The sequence below is a fragment of the Curcuma longa genome, unplaced genomic scaffold, assembly GCF_044706935.1.
Source record: "Curcuma longa cultivar G26 ecotype Majalengka, Jawa Barat unplaced genomic scaffold, ITB_CL_G26_1.1 contig_27275, whole genome shotgun sequence".
NCBI classification, from domain to species: Eukaryota; Viridiplantae; Streptophyta; class Magnoliopsida; order Zingiberales; family Zingiberaceae; genus Curcuma; species Curcuma longa.
Genome location: NW_027433373.1, coordinates 10,608 through 29,757, shown reverse-complemented (window position 1 = coordinate 29,757; position 19,150 = coordinate 10,608). Strand labels below are relative to the sequence as shown.

Genomic DNA, 19,150 nt, shown 5'->3' with positions numbered 1-19,150 from the left:
TTTTATAACCTACCTTGAGTGCAATCTGTTTTTTTTTTTCTTTTTTTATACCTCTCTTTGTTGCACACACTCCTATGCCTCTTCATTGTGTTCCTACGCCCCTCTCTTTTCCCCATGACTCTTGGTACTTTCTATTTTTTTTCTCATTTCTTCAAGGATTAGACTATCCAAAAAGACTTTGATATTTCAGTTTTTTGCCAACAACAAATCATTTGGAATTGACTAGTAATTAGTTGGCTGTCACTCTTATATCATCTATCGAACATAATTAAAATTGTTTGTAAGATTTGTATAATAATAATGATGTATAACATCGTCTAGAGTTGAATGATGGAAATATCATTGTTTAATTTGACATTATAACCTTCTTACCACTGGAAGAAAGTTTGAAAAGATTGAAAATTAGCAAGGTGCAATGAAAGAGAAAAGGAGGATATGGAGAGGGAACATTATTGACTTTTTAATTCAATTTTAATTATTATTTCTTTGGCTTATCACTCTAGAACAGGTGAATAGATGGATGAATGAAATTCCATCAAATTTTCAATTTTTCCAAGCAAACTTGCATCCCACCCATGCATCCCTCATCCATCTGTTCGTTCACCATGAAAGGATGAATATATGAGAGAGATGGAAAAATAAGACTAGGAATGAAAAGGAGTTGTCCATTGAGTTGTTTCCTGGAATGGTTGTATATAAAGAGGATGATGACTTTTTTGCCTTATAATCAAGGCGTGTTAATTAACTTTCCACATGGGTTACAAAGGATAGTTACTCAAATTCCTCTTAAATATCGGTTTTCCTTCTTTATTTGCCAAAAGGGAATAATGGAGTGATGTTCGTTCCTTCAATTTATCCCTTGTTCCTTGTCCATCCTTCAACTTCTTCATTCATGGAAACACACCGTTTAAGTTTTAGCTGCATTGCATATTGTTATTGACTATGTAACAGTTATCTTCCTGATTAAGTTGAACAAGAATTGGAATGCAGATCATTGTCGAGGAAGGATATACAAGTTCTGGTGGGTCATGGATGCCCAAGCATGGACTCAAAAGTTGTCTTCTCAGCGAAGTTGTTAAGAAAGCTCGTGCACCTTGATGAAGGAGATGTATGTAACACCTTCACCATATCTTATTATATTCATGAACTCGATGGAAGTGTGTTGTAGAATGAACTGCTGGTTATCTAGTCCATGGCTCATTTTCTATGATTATACAAGCTTGCATCACCTGACTAAAGTCAGTCCTATTTTTGAAGGTTGTTTTATGATACGCTTATTGACCTTTTCCTGAAATGTTTCTTATCAAGTTAATGTGAGACATGCTGAATATTAGTTGAATACGATTGGAATTGTTTTTAGAATGAAATTAGCCAAAGATTTGAATTGTGTTTGAATGAGTTATGGTGCTTTACTTGCCGCTCTGTTATGACTTTCCTTTGTTCAAGAGCATTACACAAAGCTCTTATATAGGTAAAATGTGATGATTCTGATCGAAGCTTGTTTAAGGTCTGGGTTTTGCATTTGCAAGAAAATGGTTTGTTTTAGGTCTTCTAAACTTATACTCAATTCGTTACTCTGTACTGGAACTATTAGAATATCCAACATGAATTATTTCAGAATTTGCTAATTTCGCTGTGGTTGTGGGCCATCTGATTCATGTTAGGATTGGCTGCAGCGAACCTATGATGAATGACTCTTCGATGATCTTGATATGAGAAGAGTCAGCTAAGTTGGATTAGTAGGCTCAGGAACATCTTTGTTAATTGTAAAAGATTGCTAGAGTTCTTAACCACTACTAGTATCAAGTCAGTCTAAATAAGAGATAAGGAACCTGACAATTTCTAGTCAGTCTAAGCAACTATCTTCATTTTGCAAAATTGATGATAATGTAAGCAACTTAAACATCTGAGATGAATGCAACAAATGTATTAGTGTCCTATAAAATCTGAGAAACATAGCAATCAAAAATGAGTTCACGAGTTCATTTTCCTACTTAAGCCTTGTACTGATAGATAATGAAAATCAGATTCACATCATTCACTACATTCTTATCAATTTCCATGGTTGGATCAATTAGATGAAGCAAACTGCACAGCTGCTGATGCTTTACTTTGATCGCAGGTATGTAGTTCATGCAACTTAAGGAATTCATGTGGCAGAGGATATATCTTAACACTCAAGGAGGATGAGGCATGCACTCTTGACATTATGCGTATCTTACTAACATTTGGTTTTGATCATGTCAAAGAAACCGTTGAAAATAAGCCTCTCATGGAAATGAAATCTGTAAAAATTGTAGTTCGCAAGTTGCTACACGAGATTGTTAAGTTGAGTGCAATTCCAATAGATCCCAATCTTCCACCTCCTGTAATCAAGAAGCCTCCTCCTAAAGTAAAGCAGCCCCCTCCACCACCGAAAAAAAGAGTGGGGCGATCTGATGTAGAAATGATGAAAGGAGATTGGCTCTGTACCAAGTACGTCTTTTACCTTTTGTTTTTGTTAAATTCTATTCGTGTTGTTAGTTGACTTAAGCAAATTATTTTGAATTTAGGTGTAGCTTCATGAATTTTTCAAAAAATACTGTTTGTTTGCAATGTGATGCTAAACGACCCAAGCGGCAACTCCTCCCTGGAGAATGGGAATGTCCTCAGTAAGTACTTTCTATCTTTGGTATTTTACCTAATGGTATCTTTTTAGTTACTTGGAAGTGTGAATAGACACATGAGGGTGAATTGAGTGTTTTTACTATATATATATATATATATATATATATATATATATATATATATATATATATATATATATATATATATATATATATATATATATATATATATATATATATATATATATATATATATATATATATATATATATATGGAAAGTAATTGAAGCTAGTAACCTACTACAATATGTGAAAATGAGTATTCATTTAGATACACATTTTAAGATTTTAAAATGCACAAGCTGTTATTTTTAGTTTCCTTAGCTCGGAGTAACAGTTGATATGTAATTCCAATCTTTGTGCCTGAACACTGGCACACACCTTATCTATGGTTTTCCTACCTCAGCATAGCATGAAATTGACAATAACCACCAAGCAAGAAGCTTCTAAGACAATTGAACTATCCCTAATTGTTTCTAGTCTCTTAGCTGCATTCAACTTATTCAAGAATTGATGTTCGTACTAGAATATTATGTCATACACTTAACAAAAGCAATAGAACTTATATTCATGCTCTAAACTGAGATTGCATTATCTCAAATTGTGCTTGCAGCTAAGAACTCTTTTGAATCCATAAAGATATTAAAATAATAATTTTAGTACAAAGCAACAAGAGAGAAGGTCAATTCTCAACAATGGAGTTATTTTAGACAATTCTTATTGTGCTTAGGTCTTCTTGATCTCTCCTAAAAGTCCTGAGATTACACATCATTTAGGAGATAAATTATATACTCATAGGACCAAAATTGCTCTACAAAAGATTTTGATGTATCAATAAGGTCAAATCTCATTAAGGTTGGTTCAATTGCTAATTAACAGGGTATAGTAGAATTGATTTGTAGCGGAATGGTAAAAATAGTAATCAAGTCTATAATAACTATATTTTGCCAAATGGCGGACCAGTTACTGATCTACTGGTTAGCTTGTCATTGCTGATCAACTGGTGAGATGATTTCTTAGGCGTTTTAGCAGTCTATACTGAAAATGGTTCAATTCTTGTCATTTTAAATCAGCATCTTATCTGGGCTAGTTGAGATGTATCCACGGGTTAAGTTTGTAGGTTGTATCAAAGTGTTTAGAATGCGTTGGATCAGGAATAACACTTTATAGGAAAAAAATATCATAGATAGCACAAGCAAGCAATCAAATTACACACTTCATAAACCCTGCATATGACTCAGAAGCATCTTTGAAACCTTCTCCATGTTACATTGAATGCTTTGTTGTTGCCTTTTCATTGCTTTCTATTGTGCTTAACTTGAGCATGTTGATTAAATTCCTTGCGACACTTGCAAACAGCAGTTTAGCAGCATTGATTGTTATCAGCATGGGCTGTCAAGATGACCAGGGAATGAAATTTATGCTTACATTACTATCTGTCATGATGTCTTTTTCACAAAAATATCTTTCATAATTTGGAAGTCATCGAGAATCTAACACCCTTTGTCTTCTCTATAGGTGCAATTTCTTGAACTATAGGCGAAACATGACATGCTTTCATTGTGAACACAAGCGCCCTCCTGATGAATATACAGAAAGTCAAGTGCATACAAGAGAGACAAGAGGATATGGTCCAAGAACAAGAAAGGATTCAACTTCAAATCCTGACTTTGATGACAATGAATCTGATGGAGCTGATGTTGCGGAATTTGAGTTAGCAAATCCTTGTAAGAATGATCGAGCTTCTTTGGACAATCAGTCTTATAGGAGAGCTGATGTAGAATCAGAAGATGATATGGTACATAATGGTATGGTTTCAAGAACCACAGAACGAGGTCAGTACTTCAAGGAAGACAATCAAAAGATATCTACCTTGCGTTCTCATGGAACAGGATTTGATGATTTTGATGATGAAGAGGATGATGATGTAGACAGTTATGAGCTTGATAGGACCCAAGCAAGTGAAGTTTCTCAGATAGATTTTTCTGAGTTGGAAAATACATCTGATTCTGAAGGTCCTGAAGAGTTTGATCAATCTATAAACTCAAAAAAACAAGCTGCAAAAGATACTATATCTGACACTGAGGATAAAGGTACTGCTGAACATCCTTATTGGAGACCTAGTTATTTTGCAGATTCTGGAAGGGTAGGTGGTGGCAGAGGTCCCCCACGATGTTCTAGAGAGATGACATTCGTTTCAGATGATGACTTTGATTCTGATTCTAATGAAATGGATGAGAGCTTAAGGTCAAGACGTGGGAAACGCCAGCAAGGAAGGGCTCGGGGACGAAAATTTTCCAATTCTGGTGACAGATACTGTTTTGGTATGGAGTCTGATGACGATGACTTATCCAGAGGTAGTAAAAGAGGAAAAGCCTCTACTAGAGGTTCGCAGAGAGAAGTTGGAGTTACTGATAGAACAGGCAGGAGGAATTCTTTTGGCCGTGGCAATCATGGTTCTAGAGGATCACACATGCATCAAAGTGGTACTGGAGCCGGCCACAGAAGTTTAAGAGAGAATAATGAATTTCAACGATTTGATAGGCAAAATAACAAGGAAGGATTTGGTACATCAGATCAAAGGAGGAACCAGTTTACGAACGGGACAAGAGGTTCACGAAGAAATGGTAGAGGTTGGGATTGGGAATAGTTCATTCTAATTAGTTTAATCGGAGTAGAACTTATGATGTGAATGGCAAATGCTTGTACCTCAAGTCTAATGCTTGTGATGCTTAATGCCTCAGCACTGCAACTCCAAAACCTCCATGGAAATATGCTGCCATCGTTTTCGATCAGCTGGATTCTTAACTTACTAATTTGTGTTTATTGATGGCGAATGCTTAGTTTCTATAGTTGAAGCAAGAAGTCAAGAGACCCCTAGTTTCGAGCATACTGAGATGTTTCTTCCATTCCAGCTAAGTTGTTGGAGGATAAAATATTCTTCTGTCGATATGCTTATGGTGATCTGAAGCTGGATAATTCTTTGCATTTGTATCGGCCAAATTTTCATTTACCTTGTATTGTTTTTGAAATTTTGTTAAAATCTGTGTATCCAGATGATATATATAGATATATAGCCTTCTATAATGAAATTCTTGAGTCGCATGAAAGGAGCAACAAACATCAACTTACTCAGCCTGTTCTATCTGTTGGGTGGTCATAAGATTTCTGTCTTCAGATCTGATCAAAGTAAGCCGCATCTCTCAAGTAAGTGCCCCTTTTTTTGAGTTGGTGAATCAGTCATTATCTTTTACTGTCTGGTTTTGCATTAACATTTCAGATTATCGCTGTTGTCAACTGCTTGCAAAGATTCACCAACACCAATTTGCAGCAGTGCGGAATATGAATCGTGCCGATATCTCTCACCTACTGTGCAGCCACAGGGAGAAGCATTGCATGAGTCAGCAAAGTCATCTAATTCGCACTGATTAAAATTCCACGAACAATTTATCTCTTCAGATCTCTGCTAAAAGCTGCTCTCCAAGTTTGAATGTTCTTTGGGAGTTATGTGATGGAAAATTTAGCTAACATTTTATAAATAAAAGATTATTTTGTTAGAGATATTGGAATGGGGAAATACTCTTGTTGGTGCCACTGAATTCGTGGATTGTCGATAGATCGATGGATCATGGGCGAGTCGTATCACTTGCCATCAATTGATCACACGTCTCTTATATAAAATATGGTAGTCTAATTATTCTAATGTTTTTACTGTTATTCTAATTATTCTAATGTTGTTGTAAGCTGATATAATGTGTTTCGTGCATAGCTATAGCATAATTATTACAAAAAAAAAAATGATAATCTCATATTGAATCAATTCTTGGGGGTGACCGGTTCGGTCCCACGGATAATGTGTTAAGATAGATAGGTTTAATTTGACCAAAATTATTAAACAATTATTATATTAAAATATTATTTGATTAAATTTATTTAAATTAATTATAATTATTTCAATTTAATTAAAATCATTTTTATGATTGTAGTAGTTATAACTATTGCGACTATTATAATTGTTTATCAATAGTTAATAATTATGAAATAATTGCAGTAACTATGAACAACAATGGCTACAGTAGTATTGATTTGATTTTAATTAAATTTAATTAATTTTTATCAAATTAATAAAAAAAATATTTTAATATAATAATATTTTATTCTATGTGGTAGAATGTTAAAAAATAATATATTATAAATTATATCCATGATACATTCAACCATCACAAACAATGATACATTCAACAATAAACCTCATTAATCAACAAAGTGTTGGATTAAACCAAATCCCAAGAAGCAAATTACAAGTTGAATGTCTCTTCTCTTCTACAAGAAGCCAAATTCAATTTTACCCCAAGCACCTCTTCATAGATTCATGTACCTTTTCATGAATTCATGCATTAATGCTTTGTTGTTTTCATATCATCCAAAACCCTATAAATATGGATGAGATGTGAGAGTTGTATGAAGTGTGAGAGTTGTAGCAACAAGAAGTCCAATACAAGAAAATCCTATTTGCTTCATTAGTCTTCTCCTTTGTCCTCAAATTTTTTAGTCCCTACTTCTTCTTCCTTCAATCTGGTATCAGAGCCATGGCCAACAATCTTGTTTCTCTTGTACCTCGATTCAATGGTGAAAAGTTTGATTATTGGAGCACTCTCATGAAGTTATGTCTTGAATCACAAGACTTATGGTGTGTTATTGAAGAAGGAGTACCAGCGGAGGAAGATCAATTAACCGAGGCACAAAGAAATATTTTGAAGACCAAGAAGCAAAAGGATAGAAAAGCTCTTTTTCAAATTTATCAAGCCCTTGAAATTTCAGTTTATGAAAGGATCTCAAAAGCACCGAGTGCTCAAAGAGCATGGGAGATTCTACAAACAACTTATTCCGGTCAGGACCAAGTGAAAAAGGTACGCTTACAATCTCTACGAGCAGATTTTGAAAAATTAGAGATGAAAGACAGTGAAAAAGTTTCAGAGTACTTCACACGAACCACTTCTATTGTGAATCAAATGGCATCAAATGAAATCATGGAGACCCAAAGGGTGGTGGAGAAAATCCTACGAAGCTTATCAACCAAATTTGATCATGTGGTAGTTGCTATTGAAGAATCACAAGATCTTTCACAAATATCCTTGGAAAGTTTGCAAGGAAGATTGGAAGCTCATGAGGTTAGAATTCTTCAACGAAGTCCTCTTATTTCTCCTTCAAATCAAGCGTTGAAATCCCAGTTCACATCCACGGGAGGCCGTGGTTCATATCGTGGACGTGGAAGAGGTCGAAATCAAAGAAGAGGTGGAAGATTCTCTTACCAGCAGTCACGAGAAAATGGGAATGAAGAATCTCAAAAGGAGGAGAAACAATTTTCTTACAATTTTCAAAGAGGAAGAGGACGTGGCAATTACAAAGGTACAAAACCTTACATTGAATGTCATTATTGTCATAAGCCAGGACATAGAATAAATGATTGTTGGGAGAAATATCCAAAGAAAAAGCGTGAAGCTGGCTTAGTACACGAAAATGAACTTCAAAATTCTGAAACTTTATTGATTGCTAGTGATGGAAATATTGAAAATATTTGGTACCTGGATAGCGGTGCAAGTCGGCATATGACTGGTAATAAACATTTATTCTCAACCCTTGTAGAAGCTAACCATGGGCAGGTAACAATTGGAGATGCTAAGTCCTACAAAATTGAAGGAGTAGGAGAAATCTCTTTCAGAACAAAATCTGGAAAAATTGACAAAATGTCTGAGGTATTTTATGTTCCTGGTCTACAGAGTAATCTTCTTAGTGTTGGTCATTTATTGAGAAAGGGATTTGATATTCATTTTGCTGATAAGTATTGCACCATGAAGAAGAAAGATCAGTATGTGGCAAAAATCAGTTTGAGCTCAAATAATTTATTTCCTCTCAAACTTGATATTATAAATGCTGCTTACTATCTTACTGCTAATGAAGAAATTTCAAAGTTGTGGCATGACAGATTTGGGCACCTAAATTTTCAGAGTTTGAAGGAGTTAGCAAACAAAAATATTGTTCATGGACTTCCTAAAATTGATGACATAAGTGAAGTCTGTGAAACATGTCAACTTGGAAAGCAACATCGAGAGGCATTCCCATCTAAATCTAAGTGGGAATCACATTCACCATTGGAACTTGTGCATACAGATCTTTGCGGGCCCATGCGTGTACCGTCTCTTGGAGGTAATTTATACTTCATATTATTTGTTGATGATTACACCAGGAAAATTTGGATATATTTTGTCAAACAAAAGTCAGAAGCTCTCTCTTGCTTTAAAGTCTTCAAAAGTCAAGTGGAAAAATCTTCTGGCTATCAAATAAAGAATCTGAGAAGTGATCGAGGAGGTGAATTTCTATCTTCTTTATTTGAAGAATTTTGTCAAAACCATGGAATTAGACATGAATTGACAACTCGGTATACGCCGCAACAAAATGGTGTCGCGGAAAGAAAAAATAGGACAATTATGGACATGGTTAGATGCATGTTGAAGAAGAAAAATTTACCAGCTGAATTCTGGGCTGAAGCAACTTCTTGTGCCGTCTACCTAATCAACAGATCACCGACAAAAAGGTTACAAAATTCTACTCCAAATGAGGCATGGTATGGAAAGAAACCAAATGTTACTCATTTAAAAACTTTTGGTTGTCTTGCATATTCACATATTCCTGATGCTTTAAGAAGTAAACTTGATGACAAGTCTGAAAAGTGCATTTTTATTGGATACAGCGAAAGAAGCAAAGCTTACAAGCTTTACAATCCAAAAACAAAAAAAATTGTGATTAGCAGAGACGTCCGCTTTGACGAAAAAGCTTCTTATGATTTTTCAGATTTGGCAGGTTCATCAAGTTGGGAAATTCTTGAATTTGAAGATGATTCTTCACCATTACAACCTGATATTCCAGAAAGAAATATGTCTCCATCACCATCGCAAAGAAGAACAAGAAGTTTGCGAGATATCTATGATGCAACTGAAGAGGTAAATGTGACAGATCAAGTCTTTTTTGCATTCTTTGCAGGAGAAGATCAAATCACATTTGAAGAAGCATCAAAAGAAAAGAAATGGGTTCATGCTATGAATGAAGAAATAAGCTCCATCGAGAAAAATGGTACATGGGAGCTTACTACTTTGCCACCAAACAAATCTCCGATTGGTGTGAAATGGATCTTCAAGACTAAAACTAACCCAGATGGCTCCATCAATAAATACAAAGCAAGATTGGTTGCAAAGGGATACAAACAGAAAGAAGGCGAAGACTTCAATGAGGTATTTGCTCCTGTTTCTAGACTCGATACAGTTCGATTAATTATTGCACTTGCTGCTCAAAATGGTTGGAAATTATTCCAAATGGATGTCAAATCGACTTTCTTAAATGGTTTTCTTGAAGAAGAAATTTATCTTGAACAACCCCAAGGTTTTGTGATAAGAGGTGAAGAAGAAAAAGTATATAAGCTCAGAAAGGCATTATATGGGTTGAAGCAATCGCCTCGTGCATGGTAAGGTCGAATTAATGATTATTTTATCAAATATGGTTTTGAAAGATGTCCTTTTGAGCATACTCTTTATATCAAAAACTATGATGGTGATATTATGCTTGTGAGTCTCTATGTGGATGACCTTATTTTTACTAGAAATAATCTAAGGATATTGACAGATTTTAAGAACTCTATGATGAGTGAGTTCGAAATGACAGATTTGGGTGAGCTGCATCATTTTCTAGGCATTAATGTCCAACAATCAGAAGAAGGAATTTTTATCTCTCAAGAACACTATGCAGCTCAAATTCTTAAGAGATTCAAGATGGAAAATGCAAATCCAGTATCAACTCCGTGCATCATGGGTTTGAAGCTAAGTAAGCTTGGTGAAGGAAAGATGGTTAATCCAACTATATTTCGAAGCCTAGTTGGGAACTTGATGTATCTCACTGCCACTAGACCCGACATTATGTATACAGTAAGTTTGATTAGCAGGTTTATGGAGAAACCTTATTCAAATCATTGGGAAGCGGCAAAAAGGGTTCTTCGATATGTTAAAGGAACTATTAATTATGACATCTTCTATAAATCACATGTTCCTATCAAACTTGTTGGCTATACAAATAGTGATCTCGGAGGAAGTATTGATAATTCTCGAAGTACGTCTGGTTATATTTTCAACCTTGGCAGTGGAGCGATTTCTTGGTGTTCAAAGAAGCAACCAATTGTAGCACTCTCAACTACCGAAGCTGAATACATAGCAGCTTCTTCAGCAGGGTGTCAAACTTTATGGTTACGGGGAATTCTTGAAAGTCTCAAATGCAAGCAACATGATCCAACAATATTATATTGTGATAACCGTTCTACAATTTCTGTATCAAAGGATCCAGTATTGCATGGAAGAACGAAGCACATTCGTCTGCGATTTCATTTCCTAAGAGAACTTGTTAATGAAGGTGAAATCTATCTAGAGCATTGTCCTACCAATGAACAACTTGCTGATATTTTTACAAAGCCGCTTGGAAGATCTACATTTTCAAAGAATCTTGAAGCTCTAGGAGTAAGAAGCACATTTGGTTTACGGGAGGCATTGTTGGATTAAACCAAATCCCAAGAAGCAAATTACAAGTTGAATGTCTCTTCTCTTCTACAAGAAGCCAAATTCAATTTTACCCCAAGCACCTCTTCATAGATTCATGTACCTTTTCATGAATTCATGCATTAATGCTTTGTTGTTTTCATATCATCCAAAACCCTATAAATATGGATGAGATGTGAGAGTTGTATGAAGTGTGAGAGTTGTAGCAACAACAAGTCCAATACAAAAAATTCTATTTGCTTCATTAGTCTTCTCCTTTGTCCTCAAATTTCTTAGTCCCTACTTCTTCTTCCTTCACAAAGCAACATTCAAACCAAGATATATTTAATAATAAATACATATTTCAAAAATAATATAATCATCACTTCCATCCTAATAACAAGAACATATATGGTTCAAATCCATCGCATCAAATCCTGCTAAAAAATTAATATATTCATCATCATCACATCTCATTATCGGATTATGCAACAAGTACAATATGATAGATTATTAAATAAAACAAACATATAGTTCAATCTCCACTACATTTTTTATTTTCAAAGAATTCTGCTCATATATAAAGCTAACGTTAAAATAGATATATACAAAGTTAAAATTACTTATCAAAAGAATGCACAAACTGATAAACACAAGTTTAACATACTCTGATTGTACTTTATTACGTTTCGGTTCTCCACCGTCTGTCCGATTGCATGTAGTCCGTTGAGAATATTTTGCAATTAGGCGTGGAGTTTACTAGCAGTTTCACCTTCCTGCATGGTTATATTATGTAAATTATTTAACAGTAAATCTCTCTTACTTACCATAATGTCGAGCGTCCCTTCGTGAAGTTTAATCAACTTGTTCCATAAATCTTATGCACTGATGGAGTCGATCCGACTGAGTTCCTCCTTCGTCAAGCCATATTGAAGAGTCTAAGTCACTTTAGTGTCAGCTTTTATTTGTTTCTTGATAATGAGTTTCAGTCCTTGCAACTCATTGGACTTTAATTTGGTTTGGTAGGTAGAGTGAATCTAGGGGTGTAATCGAACCGAGCCAAGCCGAACAGTAAGAAGCTCGAGCTCGAGCACGGTTCATTATATTTTTCCTAAGCTCGAGTTCGATTCGAGCTTTAATTCTTAAGCTCGAGCTCAGCTCGTAATGAAATTAAATAGTTCGCGAACGGCTCGAGCTCGGCTCGAAAAAGGCTCGTTTTAAAGTTAAACGAATTTAGTTCGAGCTTAGTTCGAAAATAGCTTGTTTAAAAGTTAAACGAGCTTAGTTCGAACTTGACTCGTTAATATATAATATTTATAATTCATGTAATATATATATATATATATATATATATATATATATATATATATATATATATATATATATATATATATATATATATATATACAGTTTTGCTCCGCTGCGCGCCTTCTCCTCCGCGACGCATCCGCGACGCTGACGTGGAACTCATTTCTCGCTTTGTCCTCGCTTCGTCCGCTGCCTCGTGGCGACGAAAATAAAATCCCGCCTTCCCAAAATCTTCCCCCCGTTCCGACGAAGCCCCGCTCGACGCCGATCTGCCGAATCCGATCCACGCAATCCCAAAATCGCTTCTTCGCCTTCGTCGCCGAAGGAAGACGGCACTGCCGCCGGTCGATCTCTGCGAACCTTCGGTCGCCTTCGTCGCCGCGGGAAGACGCCGCTGCTGGCCCCGGATCTGTGCCATCCGTCGCCGTGGGAAGTGCCTACCGCCGCCGATCTGTGCCATCCGTCACCCTTGGAAGACTCCGGAGCCTACCGCCGCCGATCTGCCACTGCCGTCGCCCGATCTGTGCCATCCGTCGCCCAGGGAAGACGCCACCGCCTGCCAGCGCCCGATTTGTGCCATCTTTCACCGTGGGAAGACGCCGCCGCCGCCGCCAAATTAAAGGTTAAAATTTTTCCGCTTCTGATCTAGAGTTTCAGAAAGATATGTCGTCGTTTTTCTTTGAATTCGAGTTGCCTCCCCAAATCCGAACAGTGTGCGTCCGAAGGCAGCTAGAGAGCGGAGAGGGAAGTGGAGGGCAGGAGAGATGGGAGAGATGGGTCTGAAGGAGGAGAAGGACAGATATTCTGTTGCTAAGGCAGCGGCGATCCAATGCAACAAAAGTGATGCTATCGATCACTTGGCGTTTTTGCTACGAACCTCTGAGACTCTGTGATTCCAATGCGTGTAATTTCTTGGATTGATTGGGGTTGCATTTTGATTCCACATCATTAAGTTTTTCTAAAAACATCTTGCATTTATCTGACTATTTTTGCTAAACGCTAGGCTTGGAATCACAACATCATGTTTGTTTGTGTGTCATTTTGATTGGGACACATATTCTAGGTCTTGCATCTCTAGTCTCTATATGTTTTATTCTGGTTTTACCAAATTTTCACAAAGTTGTCCCACTCACTGAGTTGGCATAGAGCTTAAGCAAACCCCTTTGCTCACTCACAGAATGCTTGCATATCATGGAAGGAAATACTCCTTCATGCACATCGATAGTAACAGAGGTTTAGTTCGATTATATAGTCAGTATAAATCGAACAATCCTCAGATGGTCCTGCTCAATACACACTGAGTGTACTAGTGTAATTCTAGGCTACGTTTGGTACGACGTAATGTAATCACGCTTGTAATGTAATCAAGTTTGTAATGTAATGTAATGTAATCTTGATTACATTACTATGTTTGGTTGAAGGAATGCATGTAATCTTTGATTACAAGAATGATTACATTATAGTGTTTGGTGTACATTATTTTCAGTAAGAAATCTAATTTTTATTATTATAAAATACCAATAATACCCTCCTAATTTTTAAAATAAAAAAAAATAAATGTAATAATAAAGATTATTTTTATTATCTTTAAAATAAATTATTTTATTAATAATTATTAATTATTAATTTTTATTATTAATAAAATTAATAATTTTTATTAATAAAATTAATAATTTTTATTAATAAAATTAATAATTATTTAATAATTTTATTAATTATAAAAAATAAAAATTATTAAAATATTTATTAATTACTAATTAAAATTAATTAATAATTTTTAATAATTAATAATTTATTATTAACTATCAATTTTTAAAATTAATTATTAATAATTAATTAATTATTTTTATTTTTTAAATAATTAATTAGTTTAAATAATAATTAATTAAAATTATAAAATAAAAATTATTAAAATAATTAATAAATATTTTATTAATTAATAATAATAATAAATAATTTTTATTTAAATTATTATTAATTATTTTAATTATTTTATTAATTATAATTATTAATACTTATTTTAATAATTAATAATTATTATTTTATTATTAATAATTTTATTATTTTATTAATTATAATTATTAATACTTATTTTAATAATTAATAATTATTATTTTATTAATACTTTTATTAATTATTTTAATTAATTTTATTAATAATTAATTATTAATTAAAATTACAAAATAAAAATTATTAAAATAATTAATAAATATTTTATTAATAAATAATAATAAAAAATAATTTTTATTTAAATTATTAATAATTATTATTATTAATTTTATTATTTTAATTATTTTATTAATTATAATTATTAATACTTATTTTTATAATTAATATTTATTATTTTATTAATACTTTTATTAATTATTTTAATTAAGTTTATTAATAATTAATTATTAATTATAATTAATAAATTATTGATTTTATAAAATTATTAATTTTATTAATAAAGTAGAAGGGTATATTTGGTACGATAAAAATAGAATCTGTAATGTAATCGGATTACATACTATTTCCTTTGTAATCCAGATTACATATCTTGGCTCCTCTTTTGTAATCCAATTACATTACATTACAAGCCTGATGACGTTACCAAACAAAGTAAATCATCTGTAATGTAATCCTGATTACATTACAAGCCTGATTACCCCTTACCAAACATGCCCCTATAGTCAAGACAGACTAAGACCAAATTACACTACAACCAGTCCAATGTCCAATCCATCTTGGTTGTGAACAGTGTTTATAATCTATAAGGAACTGATAACATGGTTTTCTATGTGTGACTCCGCACACCATGTTTATCTACAATATAGATTAAGTGGACACTTGCATAAAAACTAAATGTAAACATTGACCAAAAGTAATTCTCATTTCAGAATGTTTATTTACATTGATAGCTAAGATTCTTGTATACATCCCAACATGGGCCAGGACATGTTGCCTGAGCCAAGCATGGGCCCGAACGTATCGCCCGAGCCCAACGATTGGATCGAACACATCACCGGGGCTTGGCAGACTGTCCGGATGCGTCACGTAGTCCCAGTGACGCTTTCGAACTCGTAGGTTTTGAAGATTTAATTAAATCGCCAGTGACACAGGCGAAACAACGGAGCTAGTAGGTTTTGAAGATTTAATTAAATAACTTTAGATTAATAACTTTAATCAACTCCTAATTATGATTAGGATAATTTAAATAGACTTAATTAAAGCCTAATAAAATTACCCTATTAATTAAAAATATATATATTTAAAAAATTATTTTTATTTTTTTAAAAATATTTAGGTTAAATTTTTATTTTTAATTAATATATTTTTTATTTAAAAAATACTGAAACTATATCGACACAGCAGGCTACGATACCGAAACTATTTCATTCCAATCTAGCACCAAAACTTTAGTACGGCTCAAATTTTAAATCATGGCTCATATTCTACTTCCCAAGCCTTGATTGCATTTATATTCTTGTTTTATTTTCCTTTGCATTTTTGTTAATTATTGTAAGAGACTTCTCCACTTTCAATGCTCAATTGAAGAGGCAAAAGTATAGTGGACATCGTGTGTATATAGGTTGTAGTAGCATATCAATTCTAGGGAATTGTGAACCATGTAAAAATTTTGGTGTCTCCTTTTAATGTTCATTTACTTTCCGTTGTGCATAATTTGTAGAATATTAAATTTTAAGACAACGAGTGTTATTTACTCCTCTCTAACACACCGACACCAATTCCAATAAGTGGTATCAGAGCAGGTTTATTGTCGGAGTATCAACCGATGAAGCACATGACTAGAGATCAGTTTCAAATTACAAAGCTAGAGAGGAACTTTAACTCATGGAAGTATAAGATGGCGCACTAATTGGACATCGTCATGGTAATCACAATCAAAGAAGGGTATGAATTTTCTGTTGATGATGATAATAACAGGTTGCCTCTTTCTAAGTTAACGAAGAAGCCAAAGGAAAAGGTGGTAGGTGACACTAAAGCAAATATGGCACGGGAGCAAGCTTTACCTAAATAGAAAATGAGTAAAATAGAGAAATACACCATAGCCAATGAATTATGGGAGAGAATAATCGAAATGAATGAAGGGTCAACAAAAACTAAGTTTACACAAAGAGATCTGCTACGATCGAAGCTCAATTCATTTAGAATGTTGAAAGAGGCACAAATCACGGATATGCACTCAAGGTATAATCAATTAATTCAAGAACTATCAAATGTGAGGAATTGTCGTCAAACAAAACCTCATCTAAACCACATTGAAAGCTCTACCAAAGACGCAATATTGGAGTTCGGTGGTCAACAACTACCTTGTTGCTCGCCTAGGATCTCAAAGCAAGTAGTTTAGATTCATTATTTTCATAATTAGAGCTGCATGTCTCTAGGGATTTAGATGCAAGAAGGGGCAATCAAATGAACACTACAATCTAAGCCTAGTTAGAAGGGAAAAGGAAAGAAAGGGACTGATCATCACCTTCCAAATCCGAGAAGCTCACCATGGAAGAGAACAACAACGGCGAGGTGTGTTTGGTAACCAAGGCAAAAAGTAAGTTTAAAAAGAAGTTTAAATTAAACGAGGAAGATGTGAAATAGTATGTAAAGCACAAGGAGGATAGAAGACGAACCATGCAATGCTATAACTGCAACAAGGGCATGTAAAGAACAAATACTGAAACCTAAGAAAAGAAAAGGAGGGAACCTCAACCAAAAAAGTAAAGTAAAGAACAAACAACCTAAAAGAAACCTACCGATTGTTTGGGATGAGACTAGCTCATCAGAGGACATCGAACCAAACAATAGAATCCTTCTAACACTTCTAGACATCTATAATGAAGCAAGCAGAGTTTTCATAGCAATTGATAATGGCATATCTTCATCCGAGAAGAGAAGGAGAAATCAAATGACAACATAATAAGTGAGGTAAATTCTTCCTCTTGTGAATCTAAGTTAATTTATTTAGTTAATTCATTAAATAGACCATTAGATATGTCTAAAAAAACATTAATTATTGAAAAAGAAAATGTCATGTTAGAAGAAAAGCTAGCTTAATAGTATACCATGTGATAAATTGCATGACATTAGGATTCAAGCACTAGTGCTAGAAAATAAATCCCTAAGAAAACAAATTGATTCACTAAAATTAGACTTAGAAAAGTTTACTATTAGATCACAATCTTTGAACTTGTTCATTAGCAGTCAAGAGGCAAACTTAAGCAAAAACAACATAGGGTATAAGGGTTATAAAAAAACTTGTTTTAGTTTGTTATCTAGAAGAGAAGGTAAACTTGGAACAATAGCTAAGAAATGAAAACCCAAATAACTTTTAGTGAATCTAATTGGACCTAACTTGTTTTAGGTACTAAAATCTTTATTTTAACTATTGATTGACCTTAGGGTCAACAATATTAGAATAAATGAAAATTTTTCATATGGTTGGCATAGCAAGTACCCTTAATATTCTGAAAAACATGTTTAGATTTTCAAATCATTATATTGTTGCAAAATCATGAGTTATACACTTGATTTAATATATATTGATAAGTTTGACTTACACCAAAAATAGCTTTTAACACTCATTTTTTATGAAAATTTATTTCTCTCATAGTAATACATAAAATATATTTGCTTGCAAAATTTTGAAATTTTTGAAATTTTATAGAAGTTTTCATTAAATTTTTAAAGATTGGCACAATTTAGATGGCAATCAACTAAATATTAGTTGACTAATGTATCTCAGTCGACTGTTTTGTGATCTTCAATTGACTAGCACATTAACCAAGTCAAATAGACTGCTTGAATTTGTGGTTCTTTTGATGAGTGGCAAAGTGGGAGAATTTAAGGGTTAACTTAACCATTTTTTCGTATTTTTCAAAAATTCCTAGTTCTAGAGGGAGTTTAAGTGAAAGAGTAGCTTGAAACTTTCCTTAATTTATAATTTTGACTATGATTTTAACTAACTTAAACAGATTGTCAATCATCAAAAGAGAAAAACTGTTAGGATTTTGCTCCTCCTCTGCATTTAAGCAACAAAGAGTTTTGATCAAAATGGCAAAGGGTTTAAGTTAAATTTGTGACTATTTAACTTATGTACTAAATTGTGCAAGGTTTATCACGTATATATGTTGACTTGGCACGGCCAAGGGTTGTGATGACTCGATGGCTTCAGGTCCATGAGGTCAAGGAAGGATGGTGCATCCGAGAGACTGCAAGACATGGAATATGCGAGTCGAGGAGGAGATCTATATAAGCAAAGATGCAAAAGATGGCTAAGGAGAAACCGAGAGCTCAAAGCATCTAAGGTACATAGCTTAATGGTAGAAGACATCAAGACTTAGAGGTTGAGGATAGACAGCAAACTTAGACAGACTCGACCTTAGATATGGTCAAAGTCAATGTCCAGTCAACTACCAGTTTAATACCTTAAGTTTGGTTTGATTAGGGTATTAATTGGGTCAATCGATTGATGGATAAGGATCAACCTATTGATGGTTCAAACCTTGTCAAGCAAACAAAAAGTTGTCTAGTCAACTGACTAGGTCCACATAGGTTTGTTTGGAGCAAACAGAATATTTTAGAATCAACTAATAAAGTCACCTG

At 33.9% G+C, this 19,150-nt stretch overlaps 1 protein-coding gene across 1 annotated transcript; it reads left to right on the top strand.

The window, feature by feature from the left end:
- Positions 1–1,021: 1,021 nt before the first annotated feature.
- LOC141819007 (uncharacterized) lies at positions 1,022–6,018 on the top strand (the record flags this gene model as incomplete). The annotated part of the gene is given in 5 exon segments (XM_074706394.1): positions 1,022–1,108; positions 2,123–2,475; positions 2,553–2,651; positions 4,185–5,873; positions 5,947–6,018. Coding segments are annotated over 4 exon segments (1,671 nt in total), but the record flags the coding sequence as incomplete, so codon positions are not given.
- Between the last annotated feature and the right edge of the window lie 13,132 nt (positions 6,019–19,150).